This window comes from Eleutherodactylus coqui, chromosome 6, assembly GCF_035609145.1.
Source record: "Eleutherodactylus coqui strain aEleCoq1 chromosome 6, aEleCoq1.hap1, whole genome shotgun sequence".
NCBI lineage: Eukaryota > Metazoa > Chordata > Amphibia > Anura > Eleutherodactylidae > Eleutherodactylus > Eleutherodactylus coqui.
The window spans coordinates 219,421,952-219,449,528 of record NC_089842.1 but is presented as its reverse complement, the minus strand read 5'-3'; the positions used below and the strand labels follow the sequence as shown (position 1 = coordinate 219,449,528).

Sequence of the window (27,577 nt, the reverse complement as noted above, 5' to 3'; positions counted from 1 at the left end):
TCCTGGAGTACTGTTAGAAATGAAAGCTGAGCTGTGATTGGTTGCTGTGAGCCACTAGGACACCTTAGGACACGGCTGCTGTTACACCAGCTTTAGTGGCCGACAGTAATTCATAGACAACCGGCGCAGCCTGCTAATGGGCGGTGTACCAGCGTCCACTAACACTGGCATAATAACACCCGTAGGCACTGCTGACATGGCGGATAACACATCACATCCCTCTCACGTATCCCAATGATTTGGAATCCACGTCATGGGAGCGCACGCTACATGAGTCCCCACTACTCCCTGTTATCAGCCATGTCAGGCTGCGGGAGGTGACTGGGAGAGGTGAGTGCATTCTATTTCTCTGTTATCAGCCATGTCAGGCTGGAGGAGGTGACTGTAGGACAGGTGAGTACAGTCTATCACTCCCTGTTATCAGCTATATCAGGTTGGGGGAGGTAACTGTGGGACAGGTGAGTACAGTCTATTACTCTCTGTCATCAGGCATGTCAGGCTAAGGGAGGTGACTGTAGGGGAGATAAGTACAGTCTATTACTCCCTGTTATCAGCCATGTCAGGTTGGGGGAGGTGACTGTAGGACAGGTGAGTACAGTCTATTACTCTCTGTCATCAGGTATATCAGGCTAAGGGAGGTGACTGTAGGGGGTATGAATACAGTCTATTATTCCCTATTATCAGCCATGTCAGGCTGGGGGAAGTGACTGTAGGACAGGTGAGTGCGGTCTATTACTCTTTGTTATCAGTCATGTCAGGCTGGGGTAGGTTACTGTAGGAGAGGCGAGTGCAGTCTGTTACTCTCTGTTATCAGTCATGTCAGGCTGGGGAGGTCCATTAGACTCCATTTACACAGGACGAATGTCAGGCAAACGATGCCCGACACTCGTCCCTGTGTTTCCTCGCTCCCATAGCGGCCAGCAGGGGGGTGGGGCAGTGCAGGAGATTTCTATCCTCTCCCTCCCCCACCCCCCTCCATTCACATAACACAGCGGCCGTTCAGTAGCAAACGGCCGCTGTGTTATGTGAATGGAGGGGGACGGGGGCGGAGAGGAGAGAAATCTCCTGCACTGCCCCGCCCCCCTCATGGCCTCTCGCTCCGTGAACCAGCCAGCTCTGCTAGATCCCGTGCAGGAGCACGGGAGCGAGGAAACACAGGGACAAGTTTCTGGCATCGTTTGCCTGACCTACACTACCGTTCAAAAGTTTGGGGTCACATTGAAATGTCCTTATTTTTGAAGGAAAAGCACTGTACTTTTCAATGAAGATAACTTTAAACTAGTCCTAACTTTAAACAAATGCACTCTATACATTGCTAATGTGGTAAATGACTATTCTAGCTGCAAATGTCTGGTTTTTTGTGCAATATCTACAAAGGTGAATAGAGGCCCATTTCCAGCAACTATCACTCCAGTGTTCTAATGGTACAATGTGTTTGCTCATTGGCTCAGAAGGCTAATTGATGATTAGAAAACCCTTGTGCAATCATGTTCACACATCTGAAAACAGTCTAGCTTGTTACAGAAGCTACAAAACTGACCTTCCTGTGAGCAGATTGAGTTTCTGGAGCATCACATTTGTGGGGTCAATTAAACGCTCAAAATGGCCAGCCAGAAAAAGAGAACTTTCATCTGAAACTCGACAGTCTATTCTTGTTCTTAGAAATGAAGGCTATTCCATGCGAGAAATTGCTAAGAAATTGAAGATTTCCTACAATGGTGTGTACTACTCCCTTCAGAGGACAGCACAAACAGGCTCTAACCAGAGTAGAAAAAGAAGTGGGAGGCTGCGTTGCACAACTAAGCAAGAAGATAAGCACATTAGAGTCTCTAGTTTGAGAAACAGACGCCTCACAGGTACCCAACTGGCATCTTCATTAAATAGTACCCGCAAAACACCAGTGTCAACATCTACAGTGAAGAGGCGGCTGCGGGATTTTGGGCTTCAGGGCAGAGTGGCAAAGAAAAAGCCATATCTGAGACTGGCCAATAAAAGAAAAAGATTAAGATGGGCAAAAGAACACAGACATTGGACAGAGGAAGACTGGAAAAAAGTGTTGTGGACGGATGAATCCAAGTTTGAGGTGTTTGGATCACAAAGAAGAACGTTTGTGAGACGCAGAACAAATGAAAAGATGCTAGAAGAATGCCTGACGCCATCTGTTAAGCATGGTGGAGATAATGTGATGGTCTGGGGTTGCTTTGGTGCTGGTAAGGTGGGAGATTTGTACAGGGTAAAAGGGATTCTGAATAAGGAAGGCTATCACTCCATTTTGCAACGCCATGCCATACCCAGTGGACAGCGCTTGATTGGAACCAATTTCATCCTACAACAGGACAATGACCCTAAACACACCTCCAAATTGTGCAAGAACTATTTACAGCAGAAGCAGGCAGCTGGTATTCTATCGGTAATGGAGTGGCCAGCGCAGTCACCAGATCTGAACCCCATTGAGCTGTTGTGGGAGCAGCTTGACCGTATGGTACGCCAGAAGTGCCCATCCAACCAATCCAACTTGTGGGAGATGCTTCTAGAAGCGTGGGGTGCACTTTCACAAGCTTACCTCAACAAATTAACAGCTAGAATGTCAAAGGTGTGCAATGCTGTAATTGCTGCAAAAGGAGGATTCTTTGACGAAAGCAAAGTTTGATGTAAAAACAATGTTATTTCAAATACAAATCATTATTTCTAACCTTGTCAATGTCTTGACTCTATTTTCTATTCATTTCACAACGCATGGTGGTGAATAAGTGTGACTTTTCATGGAAAACACAAAATTGTTTGGGTGACCCCAAACTTTTGAACGGTAGTGTATGTCCCGAGTAAATGGAGCTACTCCCTGTTATCAGCCATGTCAGGCTGGGGGAGGTGACTGTAGGAGAGGTGAGTGCAGTCTATTACTCCCTGTTATCAGCCATGTCAGGCTGGGAGAGGGATGTGTGGTTGTTCTCAGTGAGAGAAACCAAGTAATCTTGTACATATGAGACCTTTTAATGGGTAACAAAAATACATGATGATACAGCGAGATTTCGGGGATATCTAGCCCCTTCTTCAGGCTAATGAAGCTCAGGGAGGTGACTGTAGGAGGGGTGAGTCCAGTCTATGGCTGGGTTCACACGGGACAGAATTGCAGCTGAATTTCTGTGCGGATTGTCCGCACGGCAACTCCGCACGCGGCTCCTATCCCTGGGATAAGCCAGCAAAGTGGACAAGATTTTGCAAAAATCTCATCCACACGCTGCGGCCAATCCGTTGAGGCAAAACCACGTTGAAGCGGACATGCGGCGCCGAAAACAAAAATGCAGCATGTCAATTCGTTTCCGCAGCGGCCTCGCTCCTCTCTATGGGAAGAGACAGCTGCAGTGGAATAGCGCCAGCGAAACCACTCCAAAAATCAGCGGGAAAATGGTTTTGAAGCTGCGCTTTTCCATTGGAATTCTTGCGGAATTTCAGGCAAACGTTCCGCGAGAATTCCGCTGAAAATCCGTTTCGTGTGATCCCAGCCTATCACTCACTCCCTGTTATCAGCCATGTCAGGCTGGAGAAGGTGACTGAAGGATAGGTGAGTGCAGTCTATGGCTGGATTTGCACGGGGAGGAAATCCTGCAGAAATCTCGCGGCTTGGCCGCACCGAAAAGCCGTGGGAGAGCCGCACCTTCAAAACCCGCTGCATTTTGCCGCAGGTTTTGGAGTGGTTCGGCCGCCGGCATTCCGTTGCTGCTTTCCCTCCCCATAGAGAGGAGTGAGGCCGCAACAGGAAAAAAAAAAAGAATTGACATGCTGCAGAAGACAAGTGGTGCCGCTTGTCTTCTGCATCCAGCTGTTCCCTGCTCGGAGCACCCGGCTGATATACAGCTGAGCGCTCTGAGTGGGGGATGCTGAGCGCTCTGAGCGGGGGATGCAGAAGACAAGCAGGGCCGCCTGTCTTTTCCATCCAGCTGTTTCCCACTCGGAGCGCCTGGCTGTTATACAGCCGAGCGCTCCGAACGTGGTATGCAGAATGCTGTGTTCTTCATACCCAGACTGTGTTCAGGGAGCAGGATACAGCTGAAACAATAGTATCAGCTGTATCCCGCTGTGAATTCCTGATAACTGATCTTTCAGCACGCTGAAAGACGATGATGAGCGACGGCTTAACGAAAACTGCAGGATGTCAGTGCGGTTATACACAACGATTATCACTCAAAAGACGGCTTTTGAGCGATAATCGTTGTGTCTAAATGGGCCTTAACTAGACAGCAGGTAATTACAAACTATTGTTTGGTGTTTTTAGCCATTTAAGGCCGGGTTCACACAGGGTGGAAATCTCGCGGAATGACCGCACCGAAAAACCACGTGATTAGCGCAGCTTCAAATCCCACGGCCTTTGCCTTTGAAGTGGCTTCGCCGCCTGCATTTCCACTATGGCCATCTCTCCCCATAGAGAGGCCGCTGCGAAAATGAAAAAAGAATCAACATGCTGCGTCTTTGTCTTCTGCGCCGCATGTCCGTTTCCATGAGGCTTGGCCGCAGCGTGTGGACGAGATTTTTCCAGAATCTCGTCCACTTTGCTGGGTAATCCTGGGATTAGGCGCCGCGGGCGGAATTGCTGTGCGTACATTCCGCACGGAAATTCTGCGGCAATTTTGTCCCGTGTGAACCCAGCCATAGAGTGGGGAGAGCTACAGTGTAGTACAGGGAATGCAGCATAGTGCTCTTGGTTATCAGCCTCTACAGTTTGGAGATGCTGAAAATCAGGCCAATACAATCTACTGCTCTCTGTTATCAGCCGTGAAAAGTTGTGAAGAGACTGTAGAGTTCTTCTATGGGATCAGAGGCAGAAGGTGTAGAGAAATCTTTGCACCCAACTGACTACTAGTAATGTCACCGCTCTCCCATACAGACAATGGCAGGGCAGAGCGGGTGTCTATGGGGCGGGCAGTGACCCTGGACGCAGATGTCCACATATCCCCGCAGTAATGTCATTTGCTGAGCGTATAACAGGATCAGGGATGGAGCGCCAGCAATCCAGGACTTACTGGCCAAATTTTCTCTAGGCTGATCTAGGAGGCATCAGCCGCTGACAGCTCCGCTGAGGCGGTGATGTCGCTGCGAACCTACAACCACCATCATCTTATCCGGAGCCTGATGATTCTTCAAGGGGCCATCCTAAAGGAACCCAAAACTACGAACCATAATACAAACCAGCCATCAGTCTTGACAAAGGAGAATTGCCTGCTTCCTCCTGACCTCCACCCGCCGGGGGGTGGAGCGGTGGTCCTCCAGGTTCAGACTCCCCTCCGCTAGAACAATATGGTGTTCTTAAAGGGGGTTTCCCACTCAAAAGCACATCCACAGAATGACAATAGGAGGTCCACCCACTGGGCTCCCATGGGTTCAGGAGAAGAGTGTACTCCGTCTGCTGAGCCGTGTATCTAATCCATCCTGCATGATACTGTCTCCTGAGTGGTTTATCTAATCCTACCCGGTGTGATAATGGCTGCTGTATCTAACCTAATCCTGTGTGATACCGTCTGCTGAGCCATGAATCTAATCCTATCTTGTGTGATACTGTCTGCTGGGCTGTGTATCTAATCCTATCCTGTGTGATGCTGTCTATTAAACTGTGTATCTAATCCTACCCTGTGTGATACTGCCTGCTGAGCCGTGTATCTAATCCATTCTGTGTGATACTGTCTACTGAGTGGTTTATCTAATCCTTCCCGGTGTGATAATGTCTGCTGAGCCGTGTATCTAATCCCATCCTGTGTGATACTGTCTGCTGAGCTGTGTATCTAATCCTATCCGGTGTGATACTGTCTGCTGGGCTGTGTATCTAATCCTATCCGGTGTGATACTGTCTGCTGAGCCGTGTATCTAATCCAATCCGGTGTGATACTGTCTGCTGAGCCGTGTATCTAATCCTATCCGGTGTGATACTGTCTGCTGAGCCGTGTATCTAATCCAATCCTGTGTGATACTGTCTACTGAGCCGTGTATCTAATCCTATCCTGTGTGATACTGTCTGCTGAGCCGTGTATCTAATCCAATCCGGTGTGATACTGTCTGCTGCGCTGCTGTGTATCATGCAGTGGACACCTCACAGGGGGGTGCCGGAGGATGCTGTTCTCGTGCTCCCTGGGGGTCTCCCCCTGATCACACATTTAGCACCTATGCATTGGAAGTTCACAATTCTATTGGTTGTTATTGGAAACTGTCAGCAAGCTTGTGGACAGATAATCCTCCCCCAGCAGCTTATATCCTCGCGGAGGATCTTGTCTATAACTACCTTGTTTCCCCTGAAAATAAGCCATACGCTGATTTTTTTTATTTTTTTTTTTGAGGCTCAAAATATAAGCCCTAGCTGCATTACATGAAAATAAAAGGCTGTTCCCCGGAGATCCGACGCGCTTCTTGCAGTACTCTGCCACCCACAGAAGATTGCTTCCTGGATACAGAACTCATAAATCCAACCTCCAGGAAGCGATAGCTCTGATTGGTTCTAGAGCGCTGCTCAGCCAATTAATGAAGCGCTCGATGAACCAATGCAATGGCTGTGATTGGTTCTTTGACCGCTGCTCACCTAATCAGTGCAGCGCTCGAGAACCAATCACAGCCATCGTGTTGTGGAGGCAGGATTTACGAATTAGCCAATAAATGCCACGGCGCAGCACGTCGGAGCTCCGGAGAGCAACGGAAAGGACCTGGACTGAGCCTGTTAGGTAAGTATAATAAGATATCCCCCGAAAAGAAGATCTAGCGCCTCTTTTGGGGCAAAAATTAATATAAGACAAGGTCTTATTTTCAGGGAAACACAGTACTTGAGCCGGCTGTACACACTCTGATGCAAAGACTACAAACCCCAGAATGCAAATCAGCAGAACAAGCAGGGAAGACTAGGAGATTTCAGTTCTGAAGTCTGCAGAACTGTGATTGCAGCTCTGATAGCTGATTAGCCACACACTGGTGTAAAACTCCATTCATTGTTAATAAGGACTAAGGGGGCTTATTATATGGGGCTTAATACACTCTATATGGGCGGCACCCGCTCAACTCCTCCCTCTTGAAGGGGCAAAATATTGATGGGGTGGAGGGACCTTGTTATAAAAAAAGTAAAGAGAAGAATAACTTTTCCTAATGTTTGAGAGGGGCATCAGATAAGGGATCAGGACCTCCACCCAGGAACACGCAGTGTGGATATGGCCGCCCCCTGCTGGTCACTGCTGGCATGGCCTCCTTGGAATTCCTCCCAGACACTGGAGCTTTGTTCCCAGGAATAAAGAAGACATTTATCAAGTCGGATCTCTCCATCCTCGAGGTTAACTCCTTCCTTACCGAACAGCCACCACTGTAGCATCATACGTAGACCCCTAGCCTGCTCACCTCCATGCAGTTCATGACAGCAGCGGAGGCCATAATGTATCGAGCACACAATACTGCAAATTATCACAACCACATGAGAGAGAAGACACCAGAAGGCGGTATCACACAGGCTCGGATCAGAGACGCGGCTCAGCGGACCGTATCACACAGGCTCGGATCAGAGACGCGGCTCAGCGGACCGTATCACACAGGCTCGGATCAGAGACGCGGCTCAGCGGACCGTATCACACAGGCTCGGATCAGAGACGCGGCTCAGCGGACCGTATCACACGGGCTCGGATCAGAGACGCGGCTCAGGGGACCGTATCACACGGGCTCGGATCAGAGACGCGGCTCAGCGGACCGTATCACACGGGCTCGGATCAGAGACGCGGCTCAGCGGACCGTATCACACGGGCTCGGATCAGAGACGCGGCTCAGCGGACCGTATCACACAGGCTCGGATCAGATACAAGGCTCAGCGGACCGTATCACACAGGCTCGGATCAGATACAAGGCTCAGCGGACCTTATCACACAGGCTCGGATCAGATACGCGGCTCAGCGGACCGTATCACACAGGCTCGGATCAGATACGTGGCTCAACAGGGAGTATCACCCAGGATAGGATCAGATACACAGCGCAGCAGGGGGTATCACACAGCATAGGATTAGATACACAGCTCAGCAGACAGTATCACACAGGATAGGATTAGATACACAGCACAGCAGTCAGTATCACACAGGATAGGATTAGGTACTTTTCAGTACTAATACATATAGAGCCATCAGCATACAATATATGGAGAAGCTGCAGACTGTCTGTTTTATGTACAATGTAGACTCGTGGGGGCTGCTGGGAGATAAACACAATCATATAAATCTTCTCACTATCAGTGTTTACTGGCCAAAAGGAAGGGGGGGATATACATCCACCAGGAGGTGGAAAAGGAATGCCGATCTCACAGTCTCTGCACATAGAATGTCTTCCCCATCCGATTCAACTCCTCCTGGTACTGCAGGTACTCTTCCTCCAGGAGGCATCGCAACGACACCCTGCGGATCTGAGAAACAGAGACACTGGATTATACCGGACCACAAGAGGGAAGTATTATAGTAGTTATAGTCTTGTACATAGGAGCAGTATTATAGCAGTTATATTCTTGTACATTGGGGGAAGTATTATAGTAGTTATATTCTTGTGCATAGGGAGCAGTATTATAGTAGTTATATTCTTGTACATAGGAGGCAGTATTATAGTAGTTATATTCTTGTACATAGGGGGCAGTATTATAGTAGTTATATTCTTGTACATAGGGAGCAGTATTATAGTAGTTATATTCTTGTACATAGGGACAGTATTATAGTAGGTATATTCTTGTACATAGGGGACAGTATTATAGTAGTTATATTCTTGTACATAGGGAGCAGTATTATAGTAGTTATATTCTTGTACATAGGGACAGTATTATAGTAGGTATATTCTTGTACATCGGGGGCAGTATTATAGTAGTTATATTCTTGTACATAGGAGGCAGTATTATAGTAGTTATATTCTTGTACATAGGGGTGCGTATTATAGTAGTTATATTCTTGTACACAGGAGCAGTATTATAGTAGTTATATTCTTGTACATAGGGGACAGTATTATAGTAGTTATATTCTTGTACATAGGGAGCAGTATTATAGTAGTTATATTCTTGTACATAGGGACAGTATTATAGTAGGTATATTCTTGTACATAGGAGGAGTATTATTGTAGTTATATTCTTGTACATAGGGAGCAGTATTATAGTAGTTATATTCTTGTACACAGGAGCAGTATTATAGTAGTTATATTCTTGTACATAGGGGACAGTATTATAGTAGTTATATTCTTGTACATAGGGACAGTATTATAGTAGGTATATTCTTGTACATAGGAGGAGTATTATAGTAGTTATATTCTTGTTCATAAGCGGTATTATTATAGTCGTTATATTCTTGTACACAGGGGGGCAGTATTATGATAGTTATATTCTTGTACATAGGAGCAGTATTATAGTAGTTATATTCGTGTACATAGGGAGCAGTATTATAGTAGTTATATTCTTGTACATAGGGGGCAGTATTATAGTAGTTATTCTTGTACATAGGGGGCAGTACTATAGTAGTTATATTCATGTACATAGGGAGGCAGTATTATAGTAGTTATATTCTTGTTCATAAGCGGTATTATTATAGTCGTTATATTCTTGTACATAGGGGGCAGTATTATAGTAGTTATATTCTTGTACATAGGGGGCAGTATTATAGTAGTTATATTCTTGTACATAGGGGGCAGTATTATAGTAGTTATATTCTTGTACATAGGGGGCAGTATTATAGTAGTTATATTCTTGTACATAGGGGGCAGTATTATAGTAGTTATATTCTTGTACATAGGGGGCAGTATTATAGTAGTTATATTCTTGTACATAGGGGGCAGTACTATAGTAGTTATATTCTTGTACATAGGGGGCAGTACTATAGTAGTTATATTCTTGTACATAGGGGCAGTATTATAGTAGTTATATTCTTGTACATAGGGGGCAGTACTATAGTAGTTATATTCTTGTACATAGGGGCAGTACTATAGTAGTTATATTCATGTACATAGGGGCAGTACTATAGTAGTTATATTCATGTACATAGGGGCCGGTATTATACTAGTTATATTCTTGTGCATAGAGGGCAGTATTATAGTAGTTATATTCTTGTACATAGGGGGCAGTATTATAGTAGTTATATTCTTGTGCATAGGGGGCAGTATTATAGTAGTTATATTCTTGTACATAGGAGGCAGTATTATAGTAGTTATATTCTTGTACATAGGGGGCAGTACTATAGTAGTTATATTCTTGTACATAGGGGGCAGTACTATAGTAGTTATATTCTTGTACATAGGGGCAGTATTATAGTAGTTATATTCTTGTACATAGGGGGCAGTACTATAGTAGTTATATTCTTGTACATAGGGGCAGTACTATAGTAGTTATATTCATGTACATAGGGGCCGGTATTATACTAGTTATATTCTTGTGCATAGAGGGCAGTATTATAGTAGTTATATTCTTGTGCATAGGGGGCAGTATTATAGTAGTTATATTCTTGTGCATAGGGGGCAGTATTATAGTAGATATATTCTTATATATAGGGAACAGTATTATAGCAGTTATATTCTTGTACACAGGGGGGCAGTATTATAGTAGTTATATTCGTGTACATAGGGAGCAGTATTATAGTTATATTCTTGTACATAGGAGCAGTATTATACTAGTTATATTCTTGTACATAGGAGGCAGTATTATAGTAGTTATATTCTTGTACATAGGGGGCAGTATTATAGTAGTTATTCTTGTACATAGGGGGCAGTACTATAGTAGTTATATTCATGTACATAGGGAGGCAGTATTATAGTAGTTATATTCTTGTTCATAAGCGGTATTATTATAGTCGTTATATTCTTGTACATAGGGGGCAGTATTATAGTAGTTATATTCTTGTACATAGGGGGCAGTATTATAGTAGTTATATTCTTGTACATAGGGGGCAGTATTATAGTAGTTATATTCTTGTACATAGGGAGCAGTATTATAGTAGTTATATTCTTGTACATAGGGACAGTATTATAGTAGTTATATTCTTGTACATAGGGGGCAGTACTATAGTAGTTATATTCTTGTACATAGGGGCAGTATTATAGTAGTTATATTCATGTACATAGGGGGCAGTACTATAGTAGTTATATTCTTGTGCATAGGGGGCAGTATTATCGTAGTTATATTCTTGTACATAGGGGGCAGTATTATAGTAGTTATATTCTTGTACATAGGGGGCAGTATTATAGTAGATATATTCTTATATATAGGGAACAGTATTATAGCAGTTATATTCTTGTACATAGGGGGCAGTATTATAGTAAAAAAAAAGGTAAAAGGGAAAGGAATAAAGCAGAAAGGGCAGAAGAGCTAGTTCAAAGAAAAAATAATTATTCCCTGAAAGTTTTGTCTTACATGATAATTTAGAGGTCCGGGCTGGAGGGTCATTTTCAGTATAATGAGGCACTAATGCTTACCATTACAAGTTCCTTATTTGCCATCTGGACCTCCTCTTTTTTCTGGGCGTTGTGGTGATTCCTGTTGCGAGCGGCAGTAACCCCCCTGGAGTCCTCCTTCCATTCATGCAGCAACTGGAGATCCTGCTGACTGCAGACCCGAAGGGAATGAACCACATTATAAATAGAGGTTTCTTAATATATATGAAAAGTGTAAAAATATCTATAAGACTAATATATGACAGCAGTGACATCATCCCTTTCCACAACATGTGATATATGACAGCAGTGACATCATCGCTCTCCACAACATAAGTGATATATGACAGCAGTGACATCATCGCTCTCCACATATAAGTGATATATTACCGCTTCAGTGCCATCTCTGCACAGTTTAGGAGATCTTCCTTGTGGAACATTAGGGATAATCACGGAGTGTTCGGAGGCGGTTGGTTATAATCTGCAGCTATCCTCCGGCTAATGGCAGTATGTAGAGTACAGGCTGCCAGCCTCTAGAGGGCAGAACACCACAGCAGAGTATTTCAGGAGATGATTTACATGTGTGCCCTCATCTTACAACTCCACTGGACTCTTCCCCTTCAGGACTCTGCTGTCATGGAAACAAGCAAACTTCTAAACAGGACATCACTTCCTGATTGTTTAAGCAAACTTTATTGACACGGACAGAGAAGAGCACTATCCACACTCCTGATATGCTTCCTGTGTAATTCACTGCTGTCAGTGAACAGAAACCTTCTCATTTCCATCCAGAGCTTAGAATCTATAAAAGGTTGTCATGATGAGACAGATTGCTAAGTGTGGAGGATACAAGGGCAGAGACGGAGATGTCACGCACACAAGAGTCTGTGCGAGTTCCATCCTGTATTATACTCCACAGCTGCACTCACTATTCTGCTGGTGGAGTCACTGTGTACATATATTACTTATCCACTACTGATCCGGAGTTACATCCTGTATTATACTCCAGAGCTGCACTCACTATTCTGCTGGTGGAGTCACTGTGTACATACATTACTTATCCTGTAGTGATCCGGAGTTACATCTTGTATTATACTCCAGAGCTGCACTCACTATTCTGCTGGTGGCATCACTGTGTACATACATTACTTATCCTGTACTGATCCTGAGTTCCATCCTGTATTATACTCCAGAGCTGCACTCACTATTCTGCTGATGGAGTCACTGTGTACATACATTACTTATCCTGTACTGATCCGGAATTACATCCTGTATTATACTGCAGAGCTGCACTCACTATTCTGCTGGTGGAGTCACTGTGTACATACATTACTTATCCTGTACTGATCCGGAGTTACATCCTGTATTATACTCCAGAGCTGCACTCACTATTCTGCTGGTGGAGTCACTGTGTACATACATTACTTATCCTGTACTGATCCGGAGTTACATCTTGTATTATACTCCAGAGCTGCACTCACTATTCTGCTGTGTATATAAAAGTACTAGAACACTGCCCCCTAGTGCTGCTGTGATGTGGATAGAGTACCTGCATAAGGATTACAGACAGATATGGATTCAGTCATTTATTGCGTTACATGAAGAATACCACCCCCCTCAGGTGTAAAGTAAAAGAAGAGACAAGGTTTACATCTACAGAACGAAGAACCTTGCGGAGTCCCATGTACATATATACACAGTATAATACAGTATGTACAGGTGTGTTGCAGATGGCAGTACGTTGCCCCTCAGGTCCGTCACAGTGACATCCGCCATACTGCTGCTCTCTACACAAGTGGCTGACCGCCATCTGTCTGCCGTCCTAGAAGCACAGGTGAGAGCAGGGAGAACTCCAGCATGGGCGCCATCATCTTCCGATCCGTGCCAGAAGATGCGCAGCTCCTCCCATGACTGCCACTCTTGTGCTGTTGGAGCTAACCACACGGGGGCGCTCACAGGGTGCTCTCCAGAGTGTTGTAGTTGTCCTTGAAGCTCTTCAGTTCCAGGAAGTGTTTGGCTCTCTTGCTCTTCTGGCTGGACGGCAGGTAGGTCACCTGGATGGTTGGGGTACCGGAGCTCTCCGGAGACGCGGTCAGGTCTTTGGCGGCAGACTGGCGGTGCCGTTGATTTCCTGCCTCCCTGGACTGTACGCTGATGGAAAAAGCAGAAGGGAGAGATGAGGAATCCAGCATCCCGCACAACAGCAATGACTACTACAACAAGCCCCTTACAATGCCGACAGCTCCGCCAGCGCCTCCACGAACTTCTCGTGGTCCGTCTTACCGTAAATCTGGAAAACACAATAGAAAACAAGCGATGTCCAAATGGTAACCCCTTCCTACCCAAGGACATAAGATTAGTCCCTGCTGCGAAGGGGTTCCCATGAATGGGTGTACACTTCCATCATAGACCATCAGCTGAGCTCAGCCATTGGCAGCTGGAACTGGCCGTGATGGACAGCGAGCACCAAGCCTTGCAGTTACATGTAAAGGGCTCACAGGATGAGGGGGGGAAAGGAGAGGGGGCGGGGGGGACATCACTGCTGTTCCATTATATAACTGCGGAGGGACGATAATGACCCATACAATAGATTTAAACACTCTCTTTATCCTACATGGCAAAAAAAAAAAAAACTGCGCCAAAATACTTTTAGGCCTTATGTCCACGGACACGTATGGATTCCTAGGGAAGAATCCCGCAGCGGTTTATAGCCGTGCCCGCAGCCATGAGGCCAAAAATGGCATTTTAATCACCTGTCCGGATGCTGCAAGGCTCTCCTCAGTCGCATCTTCTTTCTTCTGCATGGCGGATGCGCTCGGCAGCATTTCCCGCCCCCCCCCCCTCCTTTTTTTTAAACTCCTGCTTTCCCATGGAACCGCAGCCGTCCGTGCGGGAAACCGGGTGAAAATGGAGCATGCTGCGGTTATTTTCCCATGCGCTGCGATCTGTACACTGGGAAAAGAGGACAGTCGAGGGATTTCATTACCTGCAGGTGCCCAATGATCACCTATGGGCGCGGATGATCCACACTGATTTTTTAAATCCAATTTTTCCCATGGACATGAGGCTTTAGGCCTCCTTCCCACGAACGGATTTCCGCCGCATAATTCGCTGCGGAAATCCGCTGCGTTGCCCGCAGCTATTAGGTTCTATTGAACCTAATAGCTCAGTGCTCACGGTGCGGAATTCCGCACCGTGAAATCTCCCGTCCTCACCCGCAGCATGCTCTATTTGCCGTAGGTGTACGCACGGACGGCTTCCATTGCAGTCAATGGAAGCCGTCCGTTCACGCTATGTTCCGCTGTAGCACAGCGGAAGATAGCGTGAAAACGCTTCCCCGCCCACCGCCGCCGCTTCATATGACGCGGCGGAGGTGGGCGGGGAAGCGTCATGCAGGAGCGAGGACGCCGGATCCGCACGTAAGTATGGGGTCTTCTGGGGGGCGCCGTGACGGGCTCCGCCGCGGAATTTCGCGGTGGAGCCCGTCACAGCCGTGTGCAGCCGGCCTTATGGTCAATAAAAAAAAACAAAAACAACAACACACACACTAAAAGTGATCAAAAAAGTTGTATGTACAACCCAATGGTACCAAGCATAAGCTACAGCTCATCACGCAAAAAAAAAATAAATATCGCAATGAATTTACGTTTTCTCTCTGCCCTCTAAAAAAAAAAAATAAATAATAAAATTTCTACAATACATTTTATGTTCCCAAAAGCTCAGTACCAATAAAATTACAGATTGCCACGCAATAAACAGCGATTATACGGTTGTGTTGATGGAAAAATAACATTTTGGCTTTTGAAAAGTGCAGATGAAAATCCCCCCAAAATTGTTGCGTCCTTAGAATGAAAATAGGCAGGTCACTAAGGAGTTAAAAAGCCAGTTACGGTGGTACTCCTCTCAGTCAGGTTCTGTCACGCCCCCGCAGAACCATGACGTTTCCATCAGAGCGCCTGGGGCGGACGGGAGGGCGGGCTCTTACCCCAGTCCCACAACGTGCAGCGTCATACCCCTCCGTCAGGGTGTCCAGTAAGGTCTTCCGCACCCCCTTGTAGGGCGAGCTGGCGTTCTTCATCTCCAGCATGTAGGCTTGGAAATTCTTTCCCACTGAAGATTTAGGGAATTTGTTGTTTTCTTGGAAGGGGATGTCTGCAAGGAGAGATAGAGACGATGAAGGAACAGCGCCACCAGGTGACCAAGTCATACAGTGCAAAGAGTGTCTGCAAGGAGAGAGGATGAACGAAAAAAAAGGTCTGGTACCGTGTTAGCCAGTAGAGCAATGTGTGATTTTTCTCAGTGAGAGAAACCAAGTGATCTTGTAGATATACCTTTTAATGGCTAACAAAAATACATGATGTTACAGCGAGCTTTCAGGGATATCTCACCCCCTTTGTCAGGCTAATGAATGAAACTAGTTTGGATGGCACATAATTATAACATACAGAGGGGAGGAGAACACATTCCTGTTGATCTAAATAAATGTTCACACACACAGGCATTTGAGACTCTTTTGCACTCAAAAACAGACAGAGTGGAGACATATATTGTAAATCAGTCCACTGGGCACAGGACAGTTTTATGATGTGTCTTATCTTTCCTTCAACCTGCACATTGAAGGAGATGCAGCACCACCTAGTGGATGTCAACATTATTACAAGTCAAGTTCTGAAGTTCTAAGGGCTCCTGTCCATGGGCGTAGCGATATCCCGTGGTAGATCTCCGCCGCGGGAGATGCTGCCGGGAAGAGCCGGCGGCTCTCTGCTCACCGCGGAGAATCATGGCATACTGCAATTTAACCCCTTCCCTCCCCATGATGTAAGGGTACGTCATGGGAGCGGGGTACTTACCGCAAAATGACGTACCCTTACGTCATAGGGATAGAGCGAGATCACATATGATCTCGCGCTATCCCGCAGCGGGAGCCGGATGTCAGTCACAGCCGGCGTCCCACTGCAACAGCGGGGGTGCATTGGAGATGCGACCCCCACTGTTAACCCCTTCCCTGCATGGTAAGGGTTCACAGAGGGAGTGCGCTCCCTCTGTGAAGTTGCTGGGCTCTCGCGATATAATCGCAGAGAGCCCGGCCTGTTGCCATGGCAACAGGACGCCAGACACTGGCGTCCTGTGTTGCCAGTGCCTGAGATCGCTGTATAAGCGATAAGGCATAGCAGGGCAGTAGCTCTGCCATGCCTTATCACAGCGATCATCAGGGCAGTGCTGTATGTCCCCCAGAGGGACACAAGTTGTGTAAAAAAAAATAAATAAATAAATAAAAAAAAGGATTTAAAAAAAATGAAAGAAAAAAAAAAAATTTGTAAAAAAAAAAGTAAGAATTTTGGTATCGTAACCGTGCCGACCCGCAGAAAAAAATGGATTGTGTCATTTATGCTGCATGATTAACGCTGTAAAAAAAAATCTATGGCAGAATTGATGCATTTTCTCTCCCTGCTCTCATAAAAAAAAAAAAGGAAAAGTTTTACAATATGGTCTGCGTACCCAAATGTGGCACCGATACAAACTACAGTTCGCCACGCAAAAAACAAGCCCTTATACTGCCGCGTCGACGGAAAAATAAAAATGTTATGACTTGATAAATGGAAAAGAAAATCCGCCAAAAATCGTTGTGTCCTTAAGCCCAAAATAGGCCATGTCCTTAAAGGGTAAATCTTGCGAGCGGAGAATCGCTATGATTCTCTGCTCGTGGAAAGCGTTCACTGCGTTCCCCGCAGCCGGATTATTGCCGCGGGAAACACAGTCAAAAAAATATATATCGCCTGTGAACAGAAGCAAAAGTTTAAAAAAAATTTTAATATTATGATTCGGAGGCTGACATCCCTCTTGACCTCCTTCAGACCTGTCATACTGAAAGGATGAAGAAACAGCGCCACCAAGTGACCAAGTCATACAGTGCAAAGGGTGTCTGCAAGGAGAAAGGGAGATGATTAAGGAACAGCTCCACTAAGAGGCTGAGTCATACAGTGCAAATAGTATCTGCGATAAGGGGGCAATGCAAGAATGGCGCCACCCAAATGCAGTACATTAACCCTTTCAAATCCACTGTCTGACGTCTAAAGACATTATGATTTAAGGCTGCACAGCTCTGATGTTGGAATACGTCTGTCGGGGTTCTCTTACTGTACATTGCCAGCCTCACTGCTGTCGGAGCCTATCCAACGTGTCACCTCATGCAGTACTGGCTTTAGCCAGCAGATAGCGCCGTTTTATAATGGCAGAAAAAGAGTGAGCCCCCTAGGAAAACTAGGATATAAATTGGATTGGAAAGGGTTAAAGGTCCTTGATACCATCTGTCATATATTTACCACAGAAGGCAGCAAGTAGGGCAGGGATTCTCATCTGGGATGCCAAGAGAGAGCCCAAACGAGGGTGCAAGAACGTGCAAAACAACAAAGCGAGCAGTGAGAGAGCGCGCCCGTCCTGTGCAGACATTTACCAGAATCTTTTACGGCGTCCAGCGTCTTCATCCTGTACAGATAGTTGTAGCAGCCTGGAAGAGACAGACACGGGACGTTAGACAGGTCACCGGCAGAGAAAGCCAGCATGTTGGAGGTGACCGCCCTGACCTGGAGTGTTTAGCTGCAGCATCCGCTCGTCTCCCTCCGCCAGAAGTCGCGGCTCAAACCTGATGTCCTGCACCTTGGAGAGTCGGTTGTCGATTTCCTCCCTCAAATCCTGCAAGAGAGAGAGAATGAGGATGGCGGATAGTAGTGAACAGAGCGCCCCCGAGCTGCAGGTTTAGGCGTTGTACCTTGGGTGCATTGTGTCCTACAGGGACGTGGGGGCCTCTACGAGACTTCATGGCAAATCGCATTATCTGTCTCTTCACGAAGATGAACAGGAGGACAAACACCTGCCGAAGACAAAGGGTTAAACGACGCAGGGACCCAGCTGTATCCACACCTGAAGACACTGCGGAAGCCAGAGCTAAAATCTCCCGGCATCTCCGGCTTCATCAGTGTCTACACACCTTCACCACAACCCTGCTGCCCCCGGATGTTCAGTGTCTGCACACCCCAGCATCTCTACTGGCCCGTTCTAGCATTAGGTTGTCAGCCCCAGGGTCGAGCATCTCTATGGGCCCCTCCTAGCATTAGATTGTCAGCTCCCGAGTTCAATGTCACTATTGGCCCCTCCTAGCATTAGATTGTCAGCTCCAGGGTCGAGCATCTCTATGGGCCCCTCCTAGCATTAGATTGTCAGCTCCCGAGTTCAATGTCACTATTGGCCCCTCCTAGCATTAGATTGTCAGCTCCAGGGTCGAGCATCTCTATGGGCCCCTCCTAGCATTAGATTGTCAGCTCTCGAGTTCAGCGTCTCTATTGGCCCCTCCTAGCATTAGCTTGTCAGCTCCAGGGTCGAGCATCTCTATTAGCCCCTTCTAGCATTAGGTTGGCAGCTCCCGAGTTCAGCGTCACTATTGGCCCCTCCTAGCATTAGATTGTCAGCTCCAGGGTCGAGCATCTCTATTAGCCCCTTCTAGCATTAGGTTGGCAGCTCCCGAGTTCAGCGTCACTATTGGCCCCTCCTAGCATTAGATTGTCAGCTCCAGGGTCGAGCATCTCTATGGGCCCCTCCTAGCATTAGATTGTTAGCTCCAGGACCGAGCATCTCTATGGGCCCCTCCTGTCATTAGATTGTCAGCTCCAGGGTCCAGCATCTCTATGGGCCCCTCCTGTCATTAGATTGTAAGCTCCCAGGTCCAGCACCTCTATTGGCCCCTCCTAGCATTAGATTGTCAGCTCCCAGGTCCAGCACCTCTATTGGCCCCTCCTAGCATTAGATTGTCAGCTCCCAGGTCCAGCACCTCTACGGGCCCCTCCTGTCATTAGATTGTCAGCTCTAGGGTCCAGCATCTCTATGGGCCGCTCCCGTCATTAGATTGTCAGCTCCCGCGTCCAGCGTCTCTATTAGCCCCTCCTGTCATTAGATTGTCAGCTCCCGGGTCCAGCGTCTCTATTAGCCCCTCCTGTCATTAGATTGTCAGCTCCCGGGTCCAGTGTCTCTATTAGCCCCTCCTGTCATTAGATTGTCAGCTCCCGGGTCCAGCGTCTCTATTAGCCCCTCCTGTCATTAGATTGTCAGCTCCCGGGTCCAGCGTCTCTATTAGCCGCTCCTGTCATTAGATTGTCAGCTCCCGGGTCCAGCGTCTCTATTAGCCCCTCCTGTCATTAGATTGTCAGCTCCCGGGTCGAGCATCTCTATAGGTCCCTCCTAGCATTAGATTGTCAGCTCCAGGGTCGAGCATCTCTATAGGTCCCTCCTAGCATTAGATTGTCAGCTCCAGGGTCGAGCATCTCTATTAGCCCCTCCTAGCATTAGATTGTCAGCTCCCGGGTCCAGCGTCTCTATGGGCCCCTCCTAGCATTAGATTGTCAGCTCCAGGGTCGAGCATCTCTATGGGCCCCTCCTGTCATTAGATTGTCAGCTCTAGGGTCCAGCGTCTCTATGGGCCCCTCCTGTCATTAGATTGTCAGCTCCAGGGTCGAGCATCTCTATTAGCCCCTCCTAGCATTAGATTGTCAGCTCCAGGGTCGAGCATCTCTATTAGCCCCTCCTAGCATTAGATTGTCAGCTCCAGGGTCGAGCATCTCTATTAGCCCCTCCTAGCATTAGATTGTCAGCTCCAGGGTCGAGCATCTCTATTAGCCCCTCCTAGCATTAGATTGTCAGCTCCTGGGTTTAGCACCCCTCCCCTCTGCGACCCCCGCTCTCACCAGGCTGCCGTAAGCCATGACCAGCACCACATTGACTCCGGATAGCCAGTTACTTCTGGTGCTCGACGACTTGGCCATCTTTGCCCGTTTTTCTCCGTTCTCCCTCTATCATGCGATTTCCTCTGTTCCCGAAACCACGCCCCTCCTTCGCCGTGCAGCCCAAGCGAGACGTGGGACGCACAACCCGTGGAACGCACAGCGACGTCTTGACATCAGGCGGCCGACTAAGCGTACGTGTGAGGGGGCGGAGCGGAAGGGAGGTCACGTGGTGTCAGAGCGGAGGAGCCGCAGGTAAGGACGGAGTTCTTCTCGTCGCACGGTGGGAGGGGGGTAACGAACGGGCGCCAGGGGACGGGCCGCGGCGGGAAGCGTCTCTGACGGCCGGGCACGCGGTATGGACGGCGGCCCGGGAAACCACTGAGCCCGCGCGGCCTCTTCCGCCCTGCGGCCTGTTAGGCCGGCTGAAGCCTCGGGCTGGAGTAGCGCGTGATGCCGCTCCGCTCGACCGCTGGTCGGCTTCCCTTTTGACGGGTTCTCCGGTCAGTTCTCCGCCGTCACTGAGGATCTCCGGGATGGTTTGTGATCAGATGGGGCGGCTACTTCCCGCCTGGCTGAGTCCCATGTGAGCCTAGACTGCTGGGACTTGTAGTCCTCCTGCCAGCCAGGTGACACTTGTGATGAGCGCCCGGCACCGCTGATCTCCAATCTTCAGCGCAGACGTCTGTTTTAGGGGGTTTCTGACTCCATAAGCTACAGTTTAAAAATGGCGTAGAGTAGGTGTAATTCGGCGTCTCTGGCCGCCGCTCTCCGTGAGGTCGCGGTGCCTCGCTGCGCTTCTGACAGATCTGGCCGGCCGGCCCCTGCTTGCTGTCAGTGACTCTCACCATTCCTGATTCCGTCCGATCATTGAGTATAGAGCCCGGCGCCATCTGCTCTATCCATCGCACTCTGACAAAATCCACCCTGCCAACTGCGCCATTTTTGACCTCCCACCGCGCTCCCAGGAACGGCGTCAGTGAAAATCTGCATCATGAAGGAGAACAAAATTGGAGCGTCTTCCTTTTTTTTTTTTTCCCTTAGGCGGAAACAACTGAAGGCGACGTCACACGGCGGTTCCCGGTACGGTTTACGGGCGCAGAAGCCACATGGGAGATTAACCCATTGTTCTAGTGGTGCGATTCCATGTGATTCTCTCGCTGCGGCGCACCCTGTTCTAGAATAACCCATTTTTTGCAATGAAGCAGAAAGTATTGCGACGCGCGGACACATGATTTTCGCACTCACATAAAAATCGCGGGTTCGTACATGCGGTGTTGGTCCGCCATAGCCCCCGTGTGGCGGCGGTCAGAGGGGGTGTTCAAGGAGTGGACTTTTCTGCGTGAATTCCACCTCTTAAAAACTGCGGCAAAATGCGTGTACAGCCTGGTCAGTGGGCAAAACCAGCGAGCGGACTGGTGCGTTTCCCCTTTAAGGCTGATGTCGGGTATTGTCTGCACTGGGTACAATGTAACAAACCCTCAGCAGGGAGAAGTGTCACACAGCTATCGATTCGTGCATTGATGTTGGGGCGCCGCGTTTTGGTCTTGAGAATCGGACACGCGGCGACTTTTCAAACTCACGTTATCTGTTTGAGTGACAAATCGCTCGGGTGATTTAACCCCTTCTGATGACAGACGGGCGGAACTGGCGCCAGAGCATCCGAGCGTATTCTGACGGCTGAGCGCGCCATGGCGATCTGAGAAGCTCCCTTGTCGCGCTTGTAAACGTGCAATTACAGTGAGTGCCGGTGGAAAACCGCAATTGTTGCACTTGCTTGTGAAAATCTCGTGTTTCAGTAGAAAAAAACGAAGAACCGCGCTGGCGTGAATATCGCGCCGGCGCGAGCGTGTGATAGGTATTTTTTCACTCCCATAAAAAATGATTAATATCGCACATTTTTCAGTCGCGAGAGAAATCGCTAATGTGAATGAATCGGTTCGGGTTCTGTGCGTCCGGCGTCACGCTTGTAAACTTGTGATTTTTCGCTACGTTTTGCAAAAAAAAAAGCGCTACAATGGATTTTGTTTACGTGTTTCAATAGGAAAAAAAAAAAAACCGCGCCCGCGTGAGCGCAATGCCATTTTATTCGTTCCGCATAAAATAACCGGCGATGGCGCCTAAAAAAGTAGGACTTGCAGCGATTTATCAAATGGCGACTATTAACCCCTTCCAACAAGTGGTTAATTATTTGTGAGCTCTGCCCATCTCGGACTGAACTTGTGCGCAATAATGGCCGCTGTGAACGCAACCGGAGGACGCATTCAATGTTGGTCCGTGGAATATGCTGACACTGCATGTTCGGTGCGTGTTGGCTCTTGTGTGCACGCAAAACCCCACAAGAAGGCGCCGTTGGTGTCGTGCATACAGACAGGTATGACGCGTGTTCACGCCGTCCGCTGAGTCCGTAATGCGAGATGCGACAATTCTTTACACGTGTAAATAACGCCGGTCTGAATATCCAGCGCAAATCAGTGGGGTTCAACACGACCGTGAAACCGCCTCCATGACAGAGCGCCTAGGTCAGCGCTAAGCGGAAATGGGTGGGGAAATTCTGTCCGGCCTCTAATGAGGGCAGCGCTGCCCGTCACTTCTGCATCATCTGACCAGTGGCGCCTCGCTCACTAGATGCCGCCCGGTGAAGACAGCGCCAAGAGTGCGAAGACTTCAGAGGTGAGAGGGAGCGCAGGACCTTCTGAAATCGGTTGCGCTTTTGAGGCCAACTCCACAGCATTTCCTCTAGGTGTAACCCCACCTTAAAGGGGTCTCCCACTACCTAAAACTGCCCCCTTTGTCCTTCCTGGTTGCTGCTGAGCGGGACATGTGACTGCTGCAGCCAATCACTGCCTATAGAAGGATCACTGCCGTGCTCCGTGATTGGCTGCAGCAGTCACATGTCCCGCTCAGCAGCATCCAAGGACGACAGGCGGTCTGGTAGTGGGAGACCCCTTTAATGGCCGAGTTTGCGGCAGACAGAACTCGGACCTATTCTTAAAGTGAAGCAGTCATTCGCACGCGCTGCGGGGTTTTCGTCCCTCTTTGTGTTCTATTTTGGTGTTTCTGTGCATCAGAATCCCCATCCAAGTCAATGAGTGTGAAAAACCGGAATGTGTCGCCAGGCGCGGGCGCTCTTCATGTGCCTGTTGGCTTCCATGAGTGTTTTTAATTAAATCCGTTAAACGACTTCCTTCGTTTTTACGTGCATGAAAATCTGAAGACGCTTGTATGTTAAAAAAACCATAAAAACCGCGCATGCGCTCGCAGCAAAATCGCGTAAGACCTTGCAAGTCCGCACATGGTGGAGCCCAGCTAAGGCTGGATTTCCATGGGTGAGCAATAATGGCGCGATCTCCTATCTGTAGCATCGCCACGACACAGAGATCCCGTTTACGCCTTCTATATTCGTGCATCTTGGAACGCACGGCACTTCACCGCCCTCACACCCGCGTGGCTCATTCACACGTATGAACGTGGTCCTGTGCAGGTTCTCAAGCCTTGCATGTAGATGACAGTGCTTCTGTTCAGTGACAGCAAGCAGAGACCTCCATGAGAGGCGCCAGATGTCTTCATTTTACTGAGCCGGTGTCTAGGAGTCACTTGCAGCCAATTCCGCTGGGGATTGCAGAGTGTAGCGGCGCGATCACTCCACCAGAGGCGCCTCTGGGCCTGCACTGTAATGCACACCGGGGACTTCGGCCCTCAGGATGTCTCTTTCCAGAAGCCCCCCTATTCCAGCAGCGCCCGGCCCCCCGCCATCTCCATAGGACGCAGGGACTAGAGGAGCAGCCGCACATTTATCTCCTTAAATAGCCGCCACATAAGGCTCGGCAGTCGTGCTGCTGCAGCTGTCGTCAGCCGTCAGGCCAGACGCTCCGTGGTGGTCTCCGCGGGTCACATGCCAGCGAGCAGCCTTCCTCCAGTAAGGCTAACTTCACATGGGCCACTGCCATATCGGGGCATGAATCTCGGTGCCAGCATGAGATTTCCCCGCAGATCTGAGGCGTTTTTGTGAAGCAGCGCTCCTTTGGCGCGGCTGACTGCCACGGGGGAAATTGCAGGGTGCCCCCCCACCCATTGTTTTCAATAGGGAAATATCGCACCGCATGTGCCGCAATGCTGCCGCGGCCTGATTGATGGCCATGGGTGTTGCGATGCAAGGGCATACACAAAAACAGGACGATGCAGGAACAAAACGCTCGTGTGCGCGACCACATGCTAAAGAATGGGCTTCACAAATCTCACACGACTTTCGCACCCGGGTGAAGCCGGTCTAAGGCTGGAGGGTCACATGACACCATTGTTGCGGGTTATTCTTCGTGTCACATGGCATTCCGTGCGGAGCGTGTCATTACTGTACAGCGGCGGCCATGCTTTTATGTGGGTGGGAGTGCGGCATCACCTGCCAGGGTTCCCCTAACTCCCACACATGCCTCCAATGTATAGGAGCAGTAACCCACACAGCGACTCCATCAGCAGAATAGTGAGTGAAGCTCCGGGGTATAATACAGGATGTAACTCAGGGTCAGTACAGTATAAGTAATGTATGTACACAGTGACTCCACCAGCAGAATAGTGAGTGCAGCTCTGGAGTATAATACAGGATGTAACTCAGGGTCAGTACAGGATAAGTATTGTATGTCCACAGTGACTCCACCAGCAGAATAGTGAGTGCAGCTCTGGAGTATAATACAGGATGTAACTCAGGGTCAATACAGGATAAGTAATGTATGTACACAGTGACTCCACCAGCAGAATAGTGAGTGCAGCTCTGGAGTATAATATAGGATGTAACTCAGGATCAGTACAGGATAAGTAATGTATGTACACTGTAACTCCACCAGCAGAATAGTGAGTGCAGCTCTGGAGTATAATATAGGATATAACTCACGAGCATCACAGGATAAGTAATATATGTACACAGTGACTCCACCAGCAGAATGAGTGCAGCTCTGGAGTATAATACTGGATGTAACTCAGGATCAGTACAGGATAAGTAATGTATGTACACAGTGACTCCACCAGCAGAATAGTGAGTGCAGCTCTGGGGTATAATACAGGATGTAACTCAGGATCAGTACAGGATAAGTAATGTACGTACACAGTGACTCCACCAGCAGAGTAGTGAGTGCAGCTCTGGAGTATAATATAGGATATAACTCAGGATCAGTACAGGATAAGTAATGTATGTACACTGTAACTCCACCAGCAGAATAGTGAGTGCAGCTCTGGAGTATAATATAGGATATAACTCACGAGCATCACAGGATAAGTAATATATGTACACAGTGACTCCACCAGCAGAATGAGTGCAGCTCTGGAGTATAATATAGGATGTAACTCAGGATCAGTACAGGATAAGTAATGTATGCACACAGTGACTCCCAAAGCAGACTAGTGAGTGCAGCTCTGGAGTATAATACCGAATACATATACACTGGCTGCACGTTTATGATGATTATGATATATAGGTGATTATAGATAAAGGGGTAAACGCAGTACCATGATGCAGGTTGGAGGTCACATTATTGGGGGTCTTAGCGTTTTGGCTGCAGCTCATAGTCCTGATAACTTCTGTCTTGCACTTATTATACCTGCTGACAACTTGCGGTTCCTGTCATTAACCCTCTCCTGTTCTCTCTTCTGTGCAGAGCTGTAACTTGTAAATACTGTTATTTGTATATACTGTAAATGATGACCTCGGTGGCCACAAACCGCACCCGGGGTAACTGGGAACAGACACAGACGCAGAACCAGACGCAGCACAAGCAAAGGCCTCAGGTATTGGCGCTTCCCGTACATCCAGCGCAGTGCGCCCCGACAGGTGACCTCACTCACTCGCTGTTTTATGTCTCCTCTTCCTCTTTAGGCCACTGCCGAACAGATCCGGCTGGCACAGATGATCTCCGACCAGAACGATGCAGACTTTGAGGAAGAAGTGAAACAGGTGAGAAGTCCTCGTTGTATTATCTACTGTTTCCTAAAGGACTTTGTTATAAGTTCGCGTTACTTCCATGTCTGAAGGTTTGCAACAATGTATTCTGTGTAGACAATCTTCTGAGTTAAACGCAGCTGCACAAATCTGTCTGCTTTAATAATTTGCTACAATGTTTCTGGAGATTTATACCCACAAGACAGGTGATAACTTATTGATGTGGGTCTGACCACCTGGACCCCACTGATCCCAAGATTTCGGCCCCAGTGCCCCCTGTAGCAGTGGCCTTGCATGCGGTTTTGCTCCAGTTGGCATTCGGGTGCTATACTACTGCCAGTGCTTCCATTGAAGTACGGAGACGCTTGAGTGACCTTCACTGCCCATGCTTTTTCGGGGCTGAGCTCTCATGATTGGTGGATATCCCAGTGGTTGGTCCCCCCCCACTAATCATCAGATTATAAGACTAAGGCTACCTACACACAGGTGAGAATATTTGGCCTGATATCGCGCTCACCAACGCGCAATTTTATGGTGACGCAAGGCGTTTTTTTTTTTGTTTTTTTTGTTGTTTTTTTTTGCAAAAATGCCTACCGTCACTTCTGTGAAGTAGCAATCGTCTGACTCTGCTTTCAGACGCGTTAGAGGATCAGCAAGTTTTTCCCATTGTTTTCAATGGGAAACCTCGCGAGCACATCCGTGCCATGCCATGTGTTCCAAGGAACACGAAAAGATAGGATATGCAGCGTTTTTTGTTCCCCCCCCCCCCCCCTCCCCCCCCCTACATTCCTCATGCATATGACTCGATTCAAAAGAAGGGTTCATATTCGTGCGTCTCGCAATGGACAGATGATGCAAGAGTTTCTCGGCCGTGTGAAAGCGTAATAGTTTTTTTTTTTCCTTCAAAGTGACTGTTATTAACTGGAAGGGGTGTGATGAATGTTTATTTTACAGGTCTGGTCTCTCTTCCTCCTTCATCACACTTCTGGTCTCAGACATTGCAGAATTGGCACATATGACGTTCCCTGCTGGGGGATGTTGCAGTTAAGCCTTAGGCCGGCTGCACACGGCCGTGACGGGCTCCTCCGCGAAATTCCGCGGCGGAGCCCGTCACGGCGCCCCCCAGGAGACCCCATACTTACCTGCGGATTCGGCGTCCTCGCTCCCGCATGACGCTTCCCCGCCCACCTCCACCGCGTCATGTGACACGCCCACCGCGTCACATGACGCGGCGGTGGTGGGCGGGGAAGCGTTTTCACGCTATCTTCCGCTGTGCTACAGCGGAAGATAGCGTGAACGGACGGCTTCCATTGCGCACACCTGCGGCAAATAGAGCATGCCGTGGGTGAGGACGGGTGAATTCACGGGTGAGCACTGAGCTATTAGGTTCAATAGAACCTAATAGCTGCGGGCAATGCAGCGGATTTCCGCCGCGACTTGCGCGGCGGAAATCCGTTCGTGGGAAGGAGGCCGTACTCGCTTA

The 27,577-nt window shown here is 48.2% G+C and overlaps 3 protein-coding genes across 16 annotated transcripts in view; 1 reads left to right on the top strand and 2 right to left on the bottom strand.

Moving 5' to 3' along the window:
• Positions 1 to 8,218: 8,218 nt before the first annotated feature.
• On the bottom strand, positions 8,219 to 12,033 carry CFAP141 (cilia and flagella associated protein 141). Its single transcript, XM_066605892.1, has 3 exons — positions 11,785 to 12,033; positions 11,437 to 11,566; positions 8,219 to 8,404 (listed from the first exon to the last, which is right to left on the bottom strand). Exons 1-3 carry the CDS (start codon positions 11,832 to 11,834, stop codon positions 8,303 to 8,305), a joined length of 282 nt encoding a protein of 93 aa, XP_066461989.1. The 5' UTR covers positions 11,835 to 12,033; the 3' UTR covers positions 8,219 to 8,302.
• Positions 12,034 to 12,967: 934 nt separating this feature from the next.
• C6H1orf43 (chromosome 6 C1orf43 homolog) lies at positions 12,968 to 20,303 on the bottom strand. Of its 2 annotated transcripts, XM_066608803.1 has the most exons (7): positions 20,130 to 20,301; positions 18,164 to 18,265; positions 17,979 to 18,087; positions 17,849 to 17,902; positions 15,380 to 15,546; positions 13,626 to 13,684; positions 13,204 to 13,545 (listed from the first exon to the last, which is right to left on the bottom strand). In XM_066608803.1, the coding sequence occupies exons 1-7, from the start codon at positions 20,205 to 20,207 to the stop codon at positions 13,347 to 13,349; spliced, it is 768 nt and encodes a 255-aa protein (XP_066464900.1). In that variant the 5' UTR covers positions 20,208 to 20,301; the 3' UTR covers positions 13,204 to 13,346. The 2 variants fall into 2 exon arrangements, with proteins under 2 accessions (XP_066464899.1, XP_066464900.1); XM_066608802.1 differs by lacking the exon at positions 13,626 to 13,684 and having other exon boundaries at positions 12,968 to 13,545; positions 20,130 to 20,303.
• A 64-nt stretch (positions 20,304 to 20,367) lies between these two features.
• The window catches only part of UBAP2L (ubiquitin associated protein 2 like), a 36,809-nt gene continuing 29,599 nt past the window's right edge, over positions 20,368 to 27,577 (top strand). For all 13 annotated transcript variants that reach the window (XM_066608795.1, XM_066608801.1, XM_066608792.1 and 10 more), the window contains exons 1-3: positions 20,368 to 20,420; positions 25,814 to 25,943; positions 26,032 to 26,109. In XM_066608795.1, coding sequence (XP_066464892.1) covers positions 25,854 to 25,943; positions 26,032 to 26,109 — 168 coding nt within the window. In that variant the 5' untranslated portion in view covers positions 20,368 to 20,420; positions 25,814 to 25,853. The remainder of the gene's footprint in view (positions 20,421 to 25,813; positions 25,944 to 26,031; positions 26,110 to 27,577) is intronic.

Bases quoted from the DNA above. Each gene is read 5' to 3' on its own strand.
- CFAP141 (XM_066605892.1), bottom strand. From the start codon at position 11,834: ATGTTCCACAAGGAAGATCTCCTAAACTGTGCAGAGATGGCACTGAAG. The intron at 11,567-11,784 runs GTAATATATCAC...TCGGGTCTGCAG, and splicing joins GCAGAGATGGCACTGAAGCG to TCAGCAGGATCTCCAGTTGC. The intron at 8,405-11,436 runs GTAAGCATTAGT...TCTGTTTCTCAG, and splicing joins CAAATAAGGAACTTGTAATG to ATCCGCAGGGTGTCGTTGCG.
- C6H1orf43 (XM_066608802.1), bottom strand. From the start codon at position 20,207: ATGGCCAAGTCGTCGAGCACCAGAAGTAACTGGCTATCCGGAGTCAAT. The intron at 18,088-18,163 runs GTACAACGCCTA...TCTCTCTTGCAG, and splicing joins TAGGACACAATGCACCCAAG to GATTTGAGGGAGGAAATCGA. The intron at 17,903-17,978 runs GTCAGGGCGGTC...TGTCTCTTCCAG, and splicing joins GCTGCAGCTAAACACTCCAG to GCTGCTACAACTATCTGTAC.